The 21,260-nt window shown below is 45.3% G+C and overlaps 1 protein-coding gene across 6 annotated transcripts in view; it reads right to left on the bottom strand.

Annotated features, from left to right (window-relative positions):
• The window catches only part of AMOTL1 (angiomotin like 1), a 120,549-nt gene that overhangs the window by 80,732 nt on the left and 18,557 nt on the right, over positions 1-21,260 (bottom strand). For 2 of the 6 annotated variants that reach the window (XM_036074985.2, XM_036074988.2), the window contains exon 1: positions 7,165-7,351. The exons of 3 other annotated variants lie outside the window; for them this stretch is intronic. In XM_036074985.2, the coding sequence (XP_035930878.2) occupies positions 7,165-7,213 (49 nt within the window). In that variant the 5' untranslated portion in view covers positions 7,214-7,351. One more of the 6 variants, XM_036074989.2, reaches the window with a different exon arrangement.

The raw sequence follows: 21,260 nt of genomic DNA, 5'->3' as shown, positions 1-21,260 counted from the left end.
AAGCCACAAACATCCCTAGGAACAGTAGATTCCTCTTGATAACAGCCTGCTAACCTAGTAAGAGCTGCTCCCAGCATAACCCAAATGCCTTGCTGACCCACCTTCCAAATGAGATGAGTCTCCAAAAACGAGGTTCATGTTGACAGAGGAGGGGCCTGTGGTATTTTCTCCCAATCGGTCCACACAGGACTTCAAGGGAGAAGTGATTCATGTCAGTCAAAAATGTGTCCCTGTCCCATCTTATGAAGCCCGACAATGGTGCCATCCGTCAAACTGGGCTAACATCTCTCTAGAAGAGCATTAGCCAATGGAACTTGCTGCACCGATGCACATGGCTATTAGGCATTTGAACTGCGGCTCGTATGACTTGAATTTTTAGTTCATTGACTTCTGACTGATGTAGATAGCCACATGTGGCTAGTGGTTACTGTGGACAGTGTAGGTCGAGACCTCAAAGTAAAAATAGATGGGGGCCAGAAATAAATTCAGTTCCAAAGAGTTAAGCACTCAGTCCAGAGCCAGTTAAAGGGAGATTATGCTCTCAAATAGTGGTTCTCAAAGTGTGATCCCTGGACCAGCAGGGCCAGCATCATTTGGAAACTTGTTAGAAATGCAAATTCTCAGGCCCCTCCAGGAGCTAACTGAAACTAAACTGGGGGGGGCTCACAGTCTGTTTTGTTAGAACATAGGCCCTCTCGGTGACTCTGATGTCCACCCACATTTGAGAACCACTGTTCTAATCACTGCTCTAGAACTGAACGTCTGGAGTTCATTCCACTTCCTCTGGGAAACAAACACCTTTAGTCAGCGAGGGAAAGGAAAGGGAGCTGCCGGTTGTGAAGTTTGGGACACATCCTGGTGACATCAGCCCTGACTTACTGTACCTAGGGGGACAAGCACTGTAAACTCCGAACTAGCTTTGAGAGCACACAGACCTCCTGCAGTTGGGGCAGAGAGGAAACTGTTCTTTACTCAGAAAACCTTGGTTGATAGGTGGGGAAAACGTCTATTTTATAGCCAGTACTAGCTTGTGAATAGAGTGTCCTAACTTCTAACTTCATGCAATAAATAATATTTGGTACACGATACAGTGTCCCCAACTGTCAAAAGCTCAGTTTCTATAAGAACTGGAATTCCAGTTTCTCAGAGACAGGACATACATGAGAATACACATAACATTCTAAAACCATTGGTCTCTCTGTTATTTTAATAATAATAATAATAGCAGCAGGTATTTACTGAGTGCTTTCAATGTGTCCAGCACTGTACATATGCACTATTTCTTTTCACCCTCATGCAATTCCAAGAGGTAAAGAACTATTACTGTCTTCGTTTTATCCATGATGCTTCGGCAGGTCAAATTCCCCGAGATTCTACAGCAAGGAGGCAGCAGGGCCAGGAAGCAAACCAGGTCCACAAACAACCTAGAGTATTACCTCCTTTTTCCCTTTAACACACATTCTCATCTTAAGGCTATCTAACTGTCTTCATACTCTGTATGTTATTGAGTTTTTATTATTATACTGCATTTTATTATTATACTGCATTTTTATTATTTTTTTAAGCTATTACGCCATGTGCAGTTCCAAAAAAGCCCTCAACCACACTCAGTTTACCCCAAGTCCCTCAGCATGTGCTCAAGAACCAGGAAAACCCACACTGAAGAATTCATGGCAATACAGATATCCAAAACCTGCATCAAAGGCAAGAACTGATTTTATTCCCACCATGCATGGGCAACCTGCCCAGGGAAGCCCCAACTGCCTCCACCAAAGTGAGCCCTCTCTGCTCAGTGTTCCCACAGCACATCATGTTTGTCTCTTTTACTGTTCTTCACACACCAAATCGTCCATACAACAATCCCACTAAGGGGTGAGCTCTTGAGAGTGGGAACATGCCTGGGTCAACAGTGTGCTTCCAAAGCACTAAAAACATACTAAACACCTGAGAGATGGTTTTTAAGATCGGTAGCCAGACATACAAATTCTTAAAAGAGGGCAAAAATGAACTAATTTCAACATAAAATGTAAAACTATGGGGGTCCTGGGTGGCACAGTCGGTTGAGCGTCCAACTCTTGGTTTCAGGTCAGGTCATGATCTCAGGGTCACGAGATAGCATCCCACATTGGACTCCTCACTCGGCACAAGGTCTCCTTAAGTTTCCCTCACCTTCTGCCCCTCCCTGCCTCTCTCTCTCTAAAATAGATAAATAAATAAATAAATCTTTTTTAAAAAATGTAAAACTATGAAACTTTAAAAAGAAAACATGGGAGAAAATCTTTGGGATGTAGGCCTAGGTAAAGCACTCTTAGATGTGACACCAAAAACACAATCCATAAAAGGGAAAAATAATCAATAAACTGGACTTCATCAAAATTAAAAACTTTTGCCCTGCAAAAGATCCAGTTAAAAAGATAAAATGGCAAACTACATACTGGAAAAATATATATGCAAGCCATATATCTGACAAAGGACTCATATTTAGAATATATGAAGAACTCTCAAAGCTTAAGAGTAATAAAAAAACCCAATCCAGTTAGAACATGAGCAGGCCATGAGCAGACATTTCACCAAAGAGGACATATGGATGGCAAACATGAAAAGATGCTCAACATCATTAGCCATTAGGGAATGCAAATTAAAATCAGGCTGAGACTAGAACACTTATTGGGACAGCTAAAATAATAAACAAGTGCAGGTGAGGATGCAGAGAAAAACCAGATCTCTCATACGTGGCTGGTGGGAATGCAAAATTGTACAGCCACTCTACAAAGCAGTTTGGCAATTTCTTAAAAAAACAAAACATACCCCTACCATTCAAAACCCAGCAATCACACTCCTGCACATTTATCCTGGAGAAATGAAAACATGTCTGTACAAAATCCCGTGCACAAATGTTCACAGCAACTTAAATTATAAGAGCCAAAAACTGGAAACAACCCAAGTGTTCTTCAGTAGGGGAATGGTTAAACAAGCTGTGGTATATCCATACCATGGACTACTACTCAGCAATAAAAAAGAACAGACTGTTGATAATGTGCCAGCCTGGGTGGATCTCAAGGGTATCATGCTGAGTGAAAAAGTGAATCTGAAAAGGTTACATACCACATGATTTTATTTTTGTAACATTCTCAAAATGACAGAGGGATAAGAGATTAGTGGTTACTAGGGTTTACAGCTGGGTGCGGGAAGGGGAGAGAGTGGATGTGACTGTGAGGGGTGGCATAAGGGACATCCTTGACCTGATGGAATAGTGCTATATCTTGGCTGTGCTGGTGGTTATCAGAATCCACAAGTGTGAAAAAAATGCAAAGAAGTATATATACACACAAACACAGATGTGTGCATGCAGAACCAGTGAAATCTGACTATGCTCTGTGGACTGCACCCATGTCAGTTTCCTGGTTCTATTGTACTTTGGTTACGTAAGATGTTACCAATGGGGGAAAATGGGTGAAGAGTACACAGGACCTCTCTACTATTTTTGCAACTTTCCATAAAGCTATAATCATTTCAAAATAAAAAGTTTTTAAAAAAGTGAACTACAGGCCTTTTACTTAAAAGCAAAACAAAATGAACAAAAAAGAGGTATATATAGCTGCACTACTGGTCAGTGAGGTCCCAAACACAGATTTAAAGTCACACAGTAGGTCTATGTGACTTCATTTTTTTTAAAAGTTAAATCCAATTCTCCACAGTCTTAATAGGGATACATTTCCTAACATCTTAGAGCTACTTCCCCATCCCCCTCATAAAATGAAAAAAAAAAAAAAAAAAAAAAGGCCTGATGTGTAAACCCCTTTGGGAATCCAGGAGTCCTATCCTAAGTGCCTGGAATGAATAGATCCTGTTTCACAAGAACAGAGGCCAAGGGCCTCACAATTTAGAGAACGGGGAATGTGCCAACGCACAAGCCCAGGCGTGGCTTCCTTTGGCAAAAGTAGTGTATTGACCTACCCACAATGGCCAAGATTTAAATTTTGCCTTTCTTCCAAAACAAAACAAAGTCAAACCAACAAAATAAAAATTCAAAAAAATTGATAAGCAAACAAACAAAAACTTCAACAACCTCTGATTATTTCCAACAAACCTTATAATCAAATATGTCCTCTTAGTTGACCTCCAAGTTACCCCTTGGCTTTTCAAGTATTCCATTGCCTAGTGAATTCTGGGACACAAGAGCCTACCAAAATTAATGAAAAAATAGGAGGAGAAAAATTATTCAAAACGCTAGAGGATTTCCTGACCTGAGCTGCTTCCATATGCATTTGAAATGCAGATAGCCACATGGGGGTTGTGGCGGGGGGGGGGGGGGGGGGGGGGGGGGGGTGCGGTGCGGGATGCTACTTTGGGAGAATTTTGCATATCAGAACTACTAACAGGTCTTACAAAGTTACTTCCTTTTATTTCACTGGCCTGGAAAATCAGATTTTTACAGTTTTCACTAGCAATTCCCTTGTTTCAGAAGTCATTAATTTTTTTTTTTTTAAAAAGCCTTACGTTATACAGTACTTAATCATTTTCCAAGCAGTTTCACAAATTACTATGAAGAAAAACAGCCCTGGTACCTAGGGGCTGCACTTTTCCCTGCAACTCGCACCAGCCAGGCTGCCTTCTAATTTCAATTAGTTCGGCCATTTCTCCCCCAAGCCCTGGGTCCGCTCTTCTCCATAGAGGTAGACTTCAAAAAAAAAAAAAAAAAAAAAAAAGCACAGCTCTACCCACAGAAGCCTCCAGACTCACTGGCCAAGGGCAGACACTCTCAAGTCTAATCAGCAGAGTGCCTTCCCATAAAATTACTCACTCACATTTCTGCATTCATGTGCTTTTCTTAAGGACAGCACTTTTAAATCCCATTTAAACTGAAAGTCCTCCATTAGCTTCCATGAAAAGATGTATTTTTAAATGCTTTGATCTCCACATGCCCTTCGGTACATTAGTATTCTTCACCCTCCACCATCAGCACAGAACCTAAAAAAAACAAGACTTCTGTGCATTTCAAAAAGAAGAGGGAGGGTCAATTAAAAGTGTGGCACCTTCTCTCCCTCCTATCCGTTTGCAGAGTTTACCAGGGTTTCCTTATTTATCTTGAGAAATGTATCTCACAAAAGTCAAACTAAACCTATCCAAAAACTAAATATTCCCCCTGACCCCATGAGGAGACTAGAGGCATCTCTAAAACTTTTACTCTATATCTTCCTCCTTTTCATTCGGTCAAATAAGTGGTTTCCAACCCTTTACTCCTCTGCAAAACAGTTCAAAGTGTATTCAAATATTGTTCCCACACAATTCCCATAAAGAATGGTCACAGTAGATGCACTATGAACATGTTCAGAACACCATCCTGGGAAATAAATTTCAAATTGGTCTAGATTCTTCAAGAACTTGCAATTTAGAGAGTCCCCTTAATCCTTACCCTGGGTCTGCCACCTACAGGGTCCAGCAGTGGTGGGCAGCCAGGAGCGGTGGGTAGTCAGCAATGTGGGCAGCCAGGGGAAATCTTAAGTCAGTTTGGCAGGGACCCACAGGCCCTGCAGAGAGCCATAATTGTTCAACATTTCAAGGCTTGACTTTTCACTTCCCGAAAAGGAAGGAAGTTTTTTGGGATAGCAGCTATTAATATCTCTCTATTCTGGTTTTACTCGCTTATGGCAAGTAACGTTATTGTCTGGGGTAGTCCAGAGCATCTCTGGGGATGATAATTGGCCCTCTTGACCCCCTACCTACGCTACCAACCAACGACTTTGTAAGGAGTACAAAAACTCGCCTCTCATAACATGCCTTGAAAGAAGGAAATGGGCAACCATGTCCGCACTTTCTCAGGACAGAGCAAAGGAGTTGAGGGACCAAGGGCACAAAATGTTCGGTCCCAACCGCAAAAGCCACAGGATCAGGGCGCCCCTCTACTGAAGCCCCAGTCCAGGTGATCCATGCAGTAGCTGGGCACTTTCCAAAGCACTGCCATTTGAAGACAGTAAACCAACACCCAAGCCAAAATAGCAAAACCTTCAAACAAAAATGGAAAGGGAAAGTCTCCCCAGCCACCAATCAAGACCCTACGGAGTAGGGCGTGGCGCGGCGCGGGAGCTGCGGGTAGGGAGCCGGGATTCACAGCCTGGGCTCCTAAGGGGGAAACTTGGAAACGTCGCCGCCGCGAGCTCAGTGCAGGAGGCAGAGGCCCTCGAGGTGGGTGCGCGCGCGGCGTCGTGGGTTCGCCGCCTCTTCCTCCAGCCCTGCAGCCTCCGGGGCACGTTCGGCCCCTGCCCCGGCGCAGGGCCCCCGGCTCCGCAGGGCTGTCAGGGGCCGACATGCCAATCTCCCTCCTGCCACAAATGTCACATTCCAAGAAAAACCAGTTCCACTTGGAAAGTTTAATTTTCCCCCCTTGAAACCAGATTCTTTTAAAGGCAGCACTAACAGCAAGGGAGAGCTAAGTCTAACTCCCCAGTTTCTGTCTAAGAAACTTGTCTGGGCAGAACAAAGGAGCAGCAGCTAACGCGATCCGAGCCCCCGGGTCTGGAGCGCGACCCCCTGGCCGGCCCCGCCCGCCACAGCCGAGACTCCCCCGCGCGGCAGGAAGGGTCCGGCCGGGGCGCCGCATCCCGTCGGGCGGGCCCGTGTGCGCGCCTTTGTCTCGCGCGGAGGGCAGCGGCCACCGGCCACTCGCTTCCGCCCCCTCCCTCGGCCGCCGGGAGACCCGCGCGCGGGCGCGTCTCGGAGAGTGCAGCCATATGGCAGCGCCCCTCCGGAAAGGCCAGCCCCGCGTCGGGGGCGCGCCCGCACCCCGGGGCCCTAGCCCCGCCGGCCCACACGACGTCCCAGGCTCGGATGGGGCGCGGGGCGGCGCGGCGATCCGACCCGCCGGCACCGGGGGGCCTGCAGGGTGGAGCGGGAACAGAGTTCTGCTTTTTTTTTTTTTTTTTTTTTTTTTTTTTAACTAATCTGGGTAAGGGAGGGCAAGATTGCGGTGGCTGACACTCCCGGCCACCCGCGCCGAATCGGCTGCCCAAGTCGCTGGGGAGCCCGGCCGATCTCAGCCCCGGGTCCCCCGAGGAGGAGCTCCGTGCCGGGAGCAGCAAGGGGTGGAGGAGCAGCGGTCGGTTGGGTCCCTCGCGTGGGAGACTCGGAGGCGCCCTCCCCGCACCCTGAGCGGGGACTGGTTACCTTTCACCGCAGACTCACAAGTTCCCCGGCGCAACTTTGCCCGCCACATGAGGCGACCATGGCTAGCTCAGTGGCGCGGCTGGGGAAGGCGGCCGCCGGGCAGCGTGCAGGGCATGGCGTGGGGCAGCGCGGGGAAGCGGCGCCCGACAGTCAGCCCCATTCACACAGGAAGGAGAGAAATGCCAGGGCTTCACCTCCAGCCCCGAAGCCGTCCGCCGCTGCTGGGTCCTAGAGAGTCCCGCGCGCCCCGCCGCCGCCCGCGCTCCCCGCCCCGGGCTCCCCGCTCCCCGCGCTCGGGCCGGGGAGGGTCGTCGGGCTCGTCACTGTAACCCTACACTCCACCCCCGCCCCGGCGCCGGGCCGCTGGGCCCTAGAGCCCGCCTGCAGCCGCCCGCCACCCCTCCCGGGCCGGGACGTCGCCCGCTGAAATTGCCCCGAGCTCCGGCTGACGTGTCTCCCTGAGAGTTTAGGAGGGCGACAGCCTCCGCCGTTTGCTTCCCTGCCGCGGCTTAATTAATGTCAGACTCAACAGTTCTCCCTCCTTTGAGTTTCTCTTCCTTCCCACCGGGCCAACTCGGGCAGAAATCGGTTTCCCGGTCTGCCCTCAAAGTCCAGATTAGGTTATGTTTCGGATCTTTTCTTCTTAAGTGGAATTTCCAGGTGAAAAGCGGCTACACTGCTCTTTGCATTCCTCAGGCCCGGGTACGTCTATCACACACTGGGATTGGGCGCTGAGCTGCTACGTTCGACTCTGTTGACAAGCAGAAGGGCCCAAACAGGTCTTATAGCCTTAGGTAGTAAATGTGTTGGCAGAACCGTACATCCTGTGGTCACAACCCCACAGGCTGTTATCTGCCCTGGTGGAAGCACAGAAAGTGACTCTGGAAAAATGTTGCCGATTCTGCCCCACCTCTTAAATCGGGCTGTATTAAGAAACACTACTCACGCATCCCATTATACGCAATTATACTGGGCAGACCTCTGGAGCCTTGATCTGGGGACCTGGAACCATGCAACCATAACATTTCTCCCTAGCTTTCAGAGGCCTGCTCTGCTGCTGCCAGGTGGACAGACCAGGGAATAGAATAGTTGCTGTGGAAGACATTACCAGGAGTCAGTGCATACCACACCTCTTATCTTGTGCTCCTCTCCTCTCTTTGCCTTCTCACTAGATCAGGATTTCTTCTGGGATTCCTGCCTGGAGTGGGGCAATTCCCCAAGTAGTCCGCCAGCGGTTGTACCCTTCTGGTCAATTCTGGTGGATTGTGTATCCTGATTCCAGTCTATTCTTCTGATTCCTCTGATGGCTCAGTAACCTCGGCTCTCAAGATAAAACCCAAAGGCAGTAATTTAACAATCATTTACCAAATACCTAACTCCATTTAAAGTCAGCTACCCTAGGACTTGATAATACATAAAAGAAACAAAAGAAACAGCAGCTAACCAGCCTTTCTAGGATTTAAGTAGAAAAGATATGCAACCAGAAAACAGGAAAGCGCTGGTGGTGCCTGAAAAATGTGGAGTAAAGGACTGACTCTGTGCAGAAGAAAGGGGAGCCTTGAAGGGTGGTGGGGCTCAGATGCAGGTAGCATTTGTAGGAAATTTGTAGGAAATTAGTCTAGAGTGGGGAAAAGATAATGGATAGAAAAAGGAGGGAAAGAAGGAAGGAAACCAACATTTATTAATTGCCCCCATTAGATAACACACTATATCCTAGGAGGCAGCAAAATTTAATAGTTACAAGCAAGCATCCACTGGAACAAACCAGGTATGGGTTGAGTGACAGCTCACCCACTCACTCACTGCGTGACCTTGGGCAAGTCACCTAACTTTTCTAAACTTCTGTTTCATTTGCAAGGTGATGGAAATAGCCATGGCAAGGTGGTTGTAAGGATGCAATGAAGTAACAAATAAAATACTTAGCATAATGCATATAAGTGCTGAATGTATACTTGCTATTATTATTTCAATCAACCCTTCAATAGCCTTGTGAGGTAGGGAGCTGATCTGGGAAACAGTCTCAGGAAGCAATGACATGTGAAGTCCAGGCAAAGGAGATGGGAAAGAAAGAGCGAGAGACCATACAAATACCAAATCTTTGAAGATACCAAATACAGTGAAGATACCAACCCTTTGAGGCAAGATTTTACTTTTCCCAGTGACTTAGATAGGACGACGAACAAGGTAATCAAGTCAAGCCAGTTTGGAACCTGGGTCATAGGCAGAATGGACCATTCCTGGAAGTATGTGTCATGGGACCAATGCTGGGAGAAGCTGAGTGAAGAGGGGGAACTGGTTTGAGGAAGTTGCTGAAAGACTTTACTGTCCTCTGGGCAAGAGGAAAGAAGGAACAAGAACCTGGGTGAGAAGTGGAGAACAGACATGTAGAGAAAAATAGAAATGAAGCTATGAAGGTCGGTTTACTTGGAGAAGGCCCAGGACAAAAAAATTAGGGAAAGGAGGAGGAAGAAGAGCAAAGGTTGGAGAAGTAGAAGAGTGGGGAGGTTTAAAGGCATGGAGGAAGTTTTGAGAAGGTCCCTCTAGCAAGGGCTCCGGATTCCTAGACTTTCCATGATGTGGTAGGTACTGCTTGTGGGCTCCACAGTCAGCTGACCCCAGCAGGTGGACCTAGCCTGAGCTCTTCAAATTGGATACCAAGTAATAACACAAGGGTCAAGTACATGGCAGGCCAAATTTTCCCCTCCATGCACCTGAATTTCTTCAACTATTAATAATCACCACATCAAATATAGAAAATGAATAATCTTGCACATCAAATATATCTGAAAAAATATATATATATATATGAGAATTTATTGTTCAGGAACAAAGGCTTGAGAAAAAGACTTCGGATTTGACTAGCAACAGGTCATCAATAATGTTTTACAGTATATTTGGTTCCAGATTCCAACATGTGGTTGAGGCCAAATAGAAACAAGGTATGTCGACAACAAAAACTGAAATCTGCTTTACTAGCAGGAAGGTAGCTCACCAGTCAGCATCTGTGTTTTCTTTGGATCTAGATACTCTAAATGTCAGCATTCTTTCTAAAGTGACCCAGTTGTCTTTTACTCACTCCCAGGAAGGTTAAGAAGGTGATGGAACAATTTCAGCACTCTTAGGGACAACTCAAAGAACAGTCTTTAACTCCAAACAAGGCACGTACTAGGATGTTCCAGACCAGATGACAGAGGCATCCAGGTGGAGGAGAATGAATGTGGTCTTTAGAGCTAGTCCTGAGTTCTAATCCTGGGTCCACTTATTTCCTGCTATGAAGAGTAACATAACATGAACCTCAGCCTCCTCCTCTGTAAAATGGGAATAATTACACTTACCTCATTGGCTTATCAAGTGCTGGACACACAATAGAAATCCAGTAAAAGAAACCCTGTTTCTCCTCTAGTGATTTGAAATACCAAGGAATTGAAATTCCCTAATAAAATGCAAACCTCCTTTCCCCTCACTCTTCTTCTCTGCACCCTCCAAACACACCCCTTAAAGTCCTTATCAACTACTACTTTGACTAGGATGGGCCTGGACTTACTAGGAGGGAAACAACAGATGGCAAGAAGAGAGTGGTCATGATTCTGAATCAAAAGATTCAGAATCTCTAAGGGTGACGTCCTAGAATCCATTCTGACTCCTGGCACATTGCAGTTTGAGGGGCACGAACTAAGGTCTCTGACTGGCTCCTTGAGGTCAAGGAGCTCTTGTGATTCTCTTTCAGAAGAATTCACTACATCAGAGCTTGGTATGATCAAGGTAAAGGATGATGGGTGACATATTAGAAGTTAAAAATAAAGCATTATGGGAGCAGAATGGAGTGACTGATGCTGTACGGCAGGCAAACGGCAGGTTCGAGTGCTGAGAGGAGGAGGATACTACTAGCAAAGACATGGACACAGGAAAAGAAAGCACACACTGTCGTGCTTCTCAGCACTTTTCCTTTGAGCCCCTTTTCATAAATATACAACGGTCACGCCCACCGTAGATATGATCATTGCCATATTATTGCCAGGCAAGACGGTTTCTCCCAAGCTTTTCTTTCAGTTCTCGGTTTTACAATGATGATAGTTGTGATTTTTTCCTGCTTGTTTCCAAATACAAAATCATGTTCTCAAATAAGCTTTCTCACATGGCACATGCTTCCTCTGACACATGCCCTGCCCCCATCTTGCAAGCTGTTGACAGGAGCAAAATTCAGGGAATACTGGGAGAGCCTCGAGTAGGTGGGGGGCCAGGGAATATAGTGTGCGGAGAGGGAGGAGCAAGGGGTGAGCCTTTGCCAGGCCAGACTGACTAAGAATGGAACAGTAAAAAACAAAGAAGAGAAAGCTGTCAAGAGCAAGTGGAAATACACAAGGTGAGGCGCCTCTGAACTTCTGGAAATACCAGGTGCTGCTTTTAGGAGGAACTCAGCGTTATATAACAGAATAGGACATTTGAAAACCCTGCTCCATTTGAAGCTTACCAAGGACTTTGTTGATTATGAAAAAATTTCCCAACAAATATTTATTAAGTACCTACTAAAGGTTACTTTAGTAGGTACTTAATCTGCTACCATCCTACATAGGCGTTAGACTCATCTAGTAAGTTATAGATCTGAGGCCTGTTTGTCTGGATGTTTTTAGCTTCACCACCCATAGCGACACACCGGTCTCTTCTTGCCCGTGGCTTTCTCCCATGAGTGTATTACCTAGGATGCACTCAACACCTAACTTGATCTATAGAAAACACAATCAGCAGAGGGTAGACACGATCATGTCCAGGGAAAATGCACACACACACACAAATGCTAAGGAAGGAGAATACAGACAATGTCCCCGAACAAACCTGGGGTCAGATCCTGACTCAGTAGCTAGGAATTCTTTACAAAGAGGCTGGCAAGTAGAAGGTATTTAATAAGTAATAATCATTTCAATTATTAATTGCTACTGTTACTATAGAAATCTTGGGAGTATTGAAAGCTCATATTTTTTGATTGATTGGTTTTCTCAAGGTTTCTCAGTAGCAGCACTACTAACATTTTGGACCAAATGAGTCTCCATTATGAAGGACTGTCCTGGGCATTGGAGGGAGGTTTTAGCAGCACCCCGTAGATGCCAGGAGCAACTCCACCCCAAGTGGTGGCAACTAATAATGTCTCCAGATGTTGCCAAATGTCTCCTATGGGGTAAAATTGCCCCCCGCTGAGAACCACTGGGTTAGTTGAGTAATTAATGGTGCCCGTTTACAGGCTTCCAAGCTTCTGACCATATTGATCATTCCGTTGAGTTGTTGGGTGAATCCAATTGCAGACTAGCAGGAGGCACCCTCAGTTTTGTTCATCCTACAGTATATCATGATATGGTTATTTCTTCCTTTTCCTTTTTTCATGAACAAAAAACTAATTATGTTTTTCTCTATTTCCAAGGATGATGTAGACAAATTTGGGTTTTCTTCCCCCTAAAGCTGGAATCATACTGAGTTTCTAAAACAATAGCAACATAAAATCACTATTAAAAACAAGGATTGTCACAGTAACTGGCAATAACTCAGGTCAGAATGTTCGTACTTAAGAGCCCTTGTCGCCGCCATTCTGAAAAGGACGCTCGGGTATTTTATTCTGAAAACGTGTCCTTTCTTTTCTTAGCTACAAACAACAGTGAGAAGGAAGACCCCTCCGCAACCTGTATAGCAGTTCTGGTTCTTTCTGGAATATGCACTAAAGATGACCTGTCTTGTAATTTAAATGCCAAAGACAGAGAAGTGGGGAAACTCAACATTCTTAATGGCTCTAGCCACTCCGGGTGGTTCAATTCAGGAGAAAAGAAATTATTTTACAGCATAGAGTCAGAGTGGGGGGGAAGAGTTCAAATTCACATCTTAACTGATAAGTTACCCATCCAGAAATCAGAAAGTATTTATTGTGTGTCAGCGACAAAGCCAGGATCACGCTAAGCAGAACAAGAGCCTTCAGAAAAGTTCAAGGTAGAGGGGGGAATAATTAGAAATAACTAGAAAAAATTAAGACCAAAAAACAGAAGGACTAACTGAAAGGATTAACCGAAAGCACAATAGAGTTTAAAAGCAAGCAGAGCCACAGGAGAGCTACAATGACGCACGCATTCATTCGTTCCTTCAAAACGTATTATTGGTTACATTGACTGATAAGCCACACACTCTGCCAGGTGTGTGAGTACTGTCGTATGGGCTCTAACTAACATGTATATAAATAAGCCTATAATTCGTTGGTCTATGTGTGATGAAGAACAGGAGCAGGGCGCAGTAACAGAGACTAAGGAGGGAGAAAGGGGCTGGATAGGGAAGGCGTCTCCAAGATGGTGCTGGAGAGGGCCAGAGTGTTCCAGGTGGGCAAACAGCATGTGCAAAGATTCTGAAGCAGAGAAGAGCTCAATGAGAGGGGAGAACTTAAAGGAGACAAAGGGAGGAGAGGGCTTGCAGGGATGGGCCCTGGAAGAGTTCCACAGGAATGTTACCAGTCTCCTCTACCCAGTGTCTGTGAATGGTCCCTTTTCAGTCTACCTTTGTGATATAAGGTATATAGAAGATGAGTTTCAAATTAAGTGGGAGAGAGATAAGGAACGTCAGAAAATGAACAACTTGGGATAAACAGTAACAAGAGGATCAAATGGAAACAACCTGAAAGTGAACTCTACAGTCTATGTATATGGTCACAGTCTCTACACGAAAGATGCAGTCTCTCCAGAGGCTTCAACTGAGTCCTTCTGAAAACGGGGAAAGACCCCAGATCCTCAGTGCCAGGAGGGCAGTGGTTCTGAAACTTTACCTGCATCATAGTCACCTGAAGAGCTTGTTAGAAGAGACAGCAGCTGGGGGAGGAGGGGGTTACCCTCCCACCCCAGATTTTCTGATTCAGGAGGTCAGGGTGGTACCCCAGAATTGCATTTCTAACAAGTTTCCAGACGATGCTGATGCCACTGGTCCATGGACCACACTTTGAGAACCACTGGTATAAGACATTTGGGGACCTACGTTTCCATGTACTCCGAATCTCAGTCTAAATGAAGGAATAGGTCTCTTGCTTGTTGTAGAAGAATGATCAGAACGCAGTGTTCTGTCTTGAACCAGCATGCACAGAGTGGTATCTCTTCTGTGCCAGGTGATTTCGTACATGATCCCATTTTATCCGTACCCAACGCCCTGCACAGCAGGTGCTATTATCCATGTTTTACACATGAGGAAAAGGGGCGAGGTGAGATTAGGTGAATTTCCAGAGATCACATGGTGTGTCAGTGAGAGAGTCAGGATTCCAGCCTGTGTTCAGAGCAGAGCTGTGTTGTTTCCCAAGCACTCAGTTCTTCCTCCCAGGTCTCCTGGACAGGAGAGATGCCTCCCCATCCTCCAGGCAGCACCGCACCACTAGAAAGCACCATGAGGCCTGACCCTAGTGCCGTTAGTGATGAATCTAGACGGTCTCCATAGACTCCTGGGGGCTGCTAGGAACCTCAACTTGCTACTAAGTTCTTCCATTTCCTTATGGGAGGGAGCAAGATCTATGAAGCCCCCCCAAAAAAGCACCATGCTAGATATGTGACATACCAAAGGTAGCCTCCCATATGTGGACTCAATACTGAGTTAAGTATTCTAGAGCACAGGCTGAGGAGTCAGATGGGCCTGGGACCAGCTTCCCCTCTGCCACTTATTGATTACATGACTGGTTAAATGACCTGACTTTATTAAAGTTCAGTTTTTCTTCTTTCAGTAAGTGGTAATTACAGTAGCATCCACCTCAAAGTGTTGTGAGAAATGCATGAGTCAGTTGCATGTAAAGTATAAAGCTCTCAGCTCTGTGCTTAGCAAGCAGCACACACTCCATAATTATTAGCTGTTATTACTAACCTGTTATCCATTTTCTTTCAAAATATGGTCATTGTAAGAGGAGATTTAATTGTTGTTGTGCTAGATACACAGTTTCTTTTTGTTTACATTTCTTGAGTCTGGGAATATCTCGTTGGTAGATGCAGGATACATGAATGATGGGCATTGTGATTTGAGCCCCTCCCCTCCCCAATTAGGAAAAATATCTCCGGATACCCTTATAGACAAAACAGGAAAAAAACGGGTTAGATATTTTAGGTAAATTTAAAATATTAAGTAACCATTCCCAATGAGTATTGATTGATGGAGTGATAGTAATTTGGATGGGAGGTTGAGATCAAGGGGTCTGATGATCCCACTATGCCAAGTATTGGTCAAGCTGTATGTGAGGCCATGTGCTCAGTTCTCTGAGTTCTTCCTCACCTAGAGAGCACTCTGCAGATGTTGAGCATGATGGAATGGAGAAAGCAGAGCGTATTAGCTCTGGTCCATTGTGTGGAGAAGATTAAGATACAATTTGATAGCTATCTTCAAATATTTTGGCAGCTTTCAGAAAGAAAGGAAGAACAGACTGATTCTCCATTTGCCATATAACACTCTAGAGCATTGTTTTTTAAATGGCAGTTGGCAACCCATTAGTAGAAATCAACTGAACAGGCTAAGCAGCATTTTAAATAAGTAAAAGAAAACATAATGGAAAATACCAGATGCAGCCAATCTAATAAGGGTAATTACTATCCCATACAACTTCTGTCTTAGTTATATTTATATTAAAATTTGTATGTGTGAGTCTCGATGTAAAGTGTATCCTGATAGTGGATCGCAGTAAGAAAAAATGTTGAAAGCTCTAGAAGACACAAACACGGACGACTGGGTGCAAGAAACAGAAAGTCAGGTTTTCGTTCCCTCCCTATAAAGAAACTGTTATAATAAAGATCACCACTTAGCAAAACCAGGTTTACTCACACATATGTCACCCCTCTGGTGATGATCTAGCACAGGCTGAGTGCCGATGCATTACAGAAGGAGGGCACTGGTTATCCACTCCTACGAGGATGTGAAGATGTTCTGACTCTCCAAAAGAGAAAAGATTGGACCTGAGCTTCTGTTACAAGAGAGAATGGAAAAGAACAAAACCTTAATATCCGGACTCCAGAAGCCATGCGGCCTATCCAGGAGGAGTTGCTCTGTGTTTATATGTTATACAAATGGAGCACGCATCAAATCCCTGAAGTTGTTTAGGATTTCTACTCTAGGAAGGATTAATTTCCAACATCCTTTTCTAATTGAGGTGATAAAAGAACTCAGACATCAGCAATCAGGTCTCATTGATAGAAGCACCTAAATGGAGTCCCGTGCGGATTGAATACCTGGTGATAGGGACAGAGCTGTGTTTTATCACGCCTCCTAACAGAGCAAACTAAAATCCGGTGCAAAGAACAGAGCATCCCCAGACGCTGCTCCTACACCTAGGGCTGCCAGATAAAACACATGACACCAGCTGCATTTGAATTTCAGAAAAGCAACAAAATTTCTTTAGTATAGTATGTTTCAAATATTACAGAGGACATGCATATACTAAAAAAAAAAATCATCTGCCGTTCATCTAAAATTAAACTTACTGGGTATCCTGTATTTTTGTTTGCTAATTCTGACAAATACCTGCCCACCCAGGGTTATGTCCCTATACCCGCCTTAGAGGATTCCTCAGTCTCTCGTTTGGCAAACAATGTGGAATGTCAGCACCAAGGAGATGATAGTCCTAAAAAGCAACAATGATGCTAATAATGGAAAAAAGGAGTGAAATTCGAATGAACATGGTGTTAACAGCTTTGTCCCACTGAACCACCCCCCCAGGCCAAATGTTAAGGACCTTTTGAGAGCGGGACAGACTCCATGAGGTATCAGGCCTGGCCCAGCATTTAAGGAAGGAGTTAATGGGGTTACATTCCCACTTTGTAGAGTTTCCATGCTAAACCCCAGGCGCGGATGCGGGAGAAGATTCAGCTTCGTCCACCTGTTCTCCGTTATTCAGCACTCAGTGACGCGACCCCTTGAGGAGGAGCTCACTGTGGTTCTGGGACTGCCACAGCTATTCTAAGACAGATATGATGCTGTTCCTGCCTGGTACCCTTGCTCTCTTGCAGGTCATGCTGGGAAGAATGGATCTCCTCCAGGAAGCCTGCCTGGCCTCCCCTTGACCTCCATGATTGAGTCAGGTTCCTTTTCTCTGGGGTCCCAGGCCCTCCTTGAGTACTTCCCTGATTGCGCTTACCATGATAATAATAATTACAACCACACATGGAATGCCAACTATGTGCTAAGTACTTTGCATGTATTATCTTATTTAATCCCTCCCAATTACCCTATGAAGTAGGTATTTGCATTCCCATATCACAGATGAGTAAACTGAGGTCTAGAGAATTTAGATAACCCACTCAAGGTTCCCGGTCAGTAAGTACCCATCAGCTTGGAGGAGCCAGAGCTCCACCTTGTAAATTTTCTGTTACTGGGTCTTTCTCCCTGCCTTAGGTCAACGCTTCTTTGAGGAAAGGATTGTGTCTCTTCACCCTTGTGCCCCCAAGCCTAGCCTGCAGTGCGTGGCAAGTTGTATGCAGGATTGTAAACGGGTCAGTCCATATTTTTACGGTCAGATAGACCTGATTGCAAATCGCGGTTCTGCCAAGAATCTGCCACTGAGTATCTGGAGTTTGCATTCTCATAACTTACCCTGGAATTGGGATGGTGGGTTAAGAACCCTCGCAGTGAAGAACAGAGCTGGGCTCAAGCCCTGGCTCTACCACCCACCAGGTGGGACTTGGCAAGTTATTTAACTTGTTCAAGCTTCAGTTCCCCATCTGTAAAATGAGGGAAATAATAGTATCTGCCTCACAGGATTGTTTCAAGATGACTGACATAAATTTCTTAGCAAGATACTTAATACATGGAAAGCACTCAACAAATATCAGCTCTTTTTATTACAGTGCATTTAAAACTGCCATTTGAACTGGAGTAAATAAATTTTGGTTAACTACTGGCATATGTACGGCAAGTTTTAAACATAGTTTTATTCAGGGGATCAGAACTTGGGGAAAATAAACCCCATCAGGTAAATAATTTAGGGGAAACTTATTTTAAAAGAATTACTCAAAGGAGAATTTAATCTTTTTATTATGTACACAACACTGAAAGAGTTCCCAGAAAAGGAAAGAAATATCCATGAGAATGTCACCCAGGGAGTGTGGGATCAGGGCTACCATGTTCAGTTGTGTAAGCTGTTCACTGCACAAGAGTGCCAGGCCGAGGGAGTGAACGAGGCAGAGGTGGGGGGCTGAAATCTAGCTTGCACTCTACCCACTAAACTGGCAACCCTGTCTCTGCTCTTCATCCACTTGGAGAGGATGATTTTCTCCAATTTGTTCAAAGGCACTGTTTGAGCTTGTGGTGGCTCTGGCTTTATACTTTTGTGGTTAATCCTTTTTCCCTATTCTCTTCTTTCAGTGTCACTAGATGACCAGAAAAGGAGAGGAGAAATGGGATGGAGTTCAAGGAAGGAAGACATACCTGAAAATGATGAGGGAAGTGGGGGGCAGGGAGGAGGCAGCAAAAAATGGGCAGCATTTACTAAACCCTGGCCATTTGTCAGGCACTGTCCTAAGTGCTTTAGATGCGCTAACTCGTTTGATCCTATACGACATGGGGAGCCACTGGAGGTGAAGGCAGCGGGTGGTCACATGAGCTTAACCCACACGAGGGTCGCACAGGACAGAAAACAGCCTGGCAAACCCTAGTCCACAGCAAATGTTCAGAATCTGGAATCTCTCTTCTGAGTTTGGGGGGAAAATGGCTTTTCGAGCCAAAAGGGAAATATGTTGCGTTAAGGACACAGTCTTAAGCTTTCTGGCTGGACAACCACCAAAGCTACAATAACGGACTTCTCTTTTTGGTCAACAGCCAGTGAATAGCAAACCTCTGGGAGACAGAAAGCCAATGCCCCGGTAGGTTACACATCCCAGCAGCAGACCTTCATCATTCAGCTCCCCTTCAGCCCCGAACTTTCTGTAGGGTTCATTTCAGACCAGATTCTGCATCCATAGGTCCCTTCTCTATTCTCTTAAAAACCTGAAGTCTCCATAAAATATTTACTGGTAAACAGTGACCGGAAAGCAGCAATGGTGCCCACTGTTCAAAAAAAAACCACACACACACAAAAAACCTCTGGGTTTGAAAATAAATCTTGCTACCAGGTGGTCAGTAATGTTGCCAACTCTGGATTTGGGGGTACAAAGGTCACGGGGAGAGGCGAATTAGGCAGAGATAAATATATATACATATTTGACATTAAAATAACCACACATGTGTGCCATGATGATGAATGTCTGTAACTAGCGAGCCTGTAAGAAGAGCGTTTCAGCAGCCAGCACATAGCGAGAGACAGCAAAACCACCCCTGAACATCTGTTTCCCCCATTTTGCCAAAGAGCAGTCTTTTTTTATCCTTTTTTATAATTTGACCTGTTCCATTTTCTGGCAGAGGGCCCTAGGAAGGCAAGCACTGCTTTTTCTGTCCATATTCCAACTTAAGATGGGAAAAGGGAGGAGGGAACCAGAGCAGGAAGGGGGAGGAGACAGACATAGAGAAACAGAGGCACAGATGAGGCCAGGGAGGGAGACAGAGAGCCAGAGGGGGGGAAGAGAAGAGGAGGAACAGAGAGAGAGAGAGAGCACACAAGAGATACCAAATCATTTTAATGTGCCCACCCTGAGCAAAACTGATTTGAGAAAAATACAAACAAAAAAGACATATTCCAGAATGATCATCCAGTAAGAACGTGACCCAGAAATCATAACCACAATACTCCTGAACAGATCAAGCTGGTGACTTAACACTCTCTAGATTCCAGTAGTGCTCAAAACCGACGAAATATTATTGTTCATAGGTAGTCACATTGTGTTTAATAGTCAGGAGTAACTGGACACGGCCTATATACGTCTAGTAAAAACATCTCTCTGGTGAGGAAAATGCCTTTCCCATTTTCCTGTGTAGTGTGTGTGTGTGTGTGTGTGTGTTTTATCCCATTATTCCGTATCTGCTTCCTTGCTCTTTCTTTTGTTTAGCCAAGGTAAATAACCATTTATCCCCCAGAATTTATTGTCATTTCCCTTTCCTGCTCCCTTCTCTCTCCCAACCAGAACACCCTGAAATAAAGCTTCATCTCCTGGGCCATGCACGGCATCATTTCGCAAACAAACATCAGGAGCATGGCGGTGAATTTTATACCTGAGCCTGAGCCCACCTGTCCTTAGTTACGTTTTCAGATTCCTCTCCGAGCTCCTACCACTCTGCTCCAAATCACGCTGCTGCCACGGTTTCGTTTCCTTTAGAAATAGCACAAGCACCATCACCACCGGGAAACCATCAGAGGTCTCCTGTCGCAGGGACTCTAGGCTGTAACACGGGGCAGGGAGAGCTGGAAGTGAATGAAGGAAGAAGCTAGAAGGAGTTTTTCTGGTTGTTGCTTCAGATCCCATTATGGAAAATTCCTTTGGAGCCTATTGATCATTATTTGTTGGTCTAAAAACAAACAAAAATACATATATATAGCTTTGAGCACCCACCCTTCATGCATATATGCAGCAAATATGTATAGAACCGTCATGTACTGTACTGTCAGGCCCTGTGCTAGTTCCTTCTACATAACTTATTGCATTCAATCTGCAACCAAATCCCCCTGGGAGGAGGGCAACTTGTATAGTCTCCTCCCCAGGAAACAGATTGGCTCTGGAGACAGAGATTATATTTTTTTAAATTTATTTACTTATTTATTTACTTGAGAGACAGTATAGAGGGAGAGGGAGAAGCAGACTCCCCGCTGAGCAGGGAGCCCGACCCTGGGATCGTGACCCCAGCCGAAGGCAGCCACTTAACCGACTGAGCCACCCAGGTGCCCCGGAGATTATATTTTTAATCAAGGTTTGCCTCTAACTAGCTGTGTGATTTGAGGACGATCATTTTAACCAGTGTGAGCCTCTGTTTCCTCCTCCATAATGTGAAAATAATTCCTTCTGCTCCCCGGAGTTGTTCTGAGGCTGAAATGAGCTGATATCCCCAATCAGATCCATCATGGAAGAGACTGAGTTGCCCAGATTTAGGCAACTACACCAATGGTGGACTCTTCTGTGGCTGTTCTGTGGGAGCCCAGGAGGCCGGCCCACACCCTGCGGCAGGGTGAGGTTTCCTGTGCAGGGAATTGA

This window comes from Halichoerus grypus, chromosome 11 (genome assembly GCF_964656455.1).
Source record: "Halichoerus grypus chromosome 11, mHalGry1.hap1.1, whole genome shotgun sequence".
Classification (NCBI taxonomy): domain Eukaryota; kingdom Metazoa; phylum Chordata; class Mammalia; order Carnivora; family Phocidae; genus Halichoerus; species Halichoerus grypus.
Note: the sequence above shows the minus strand (reverse complement) of the source record. Positions and strands in the feature narration are given on the sequence as shown.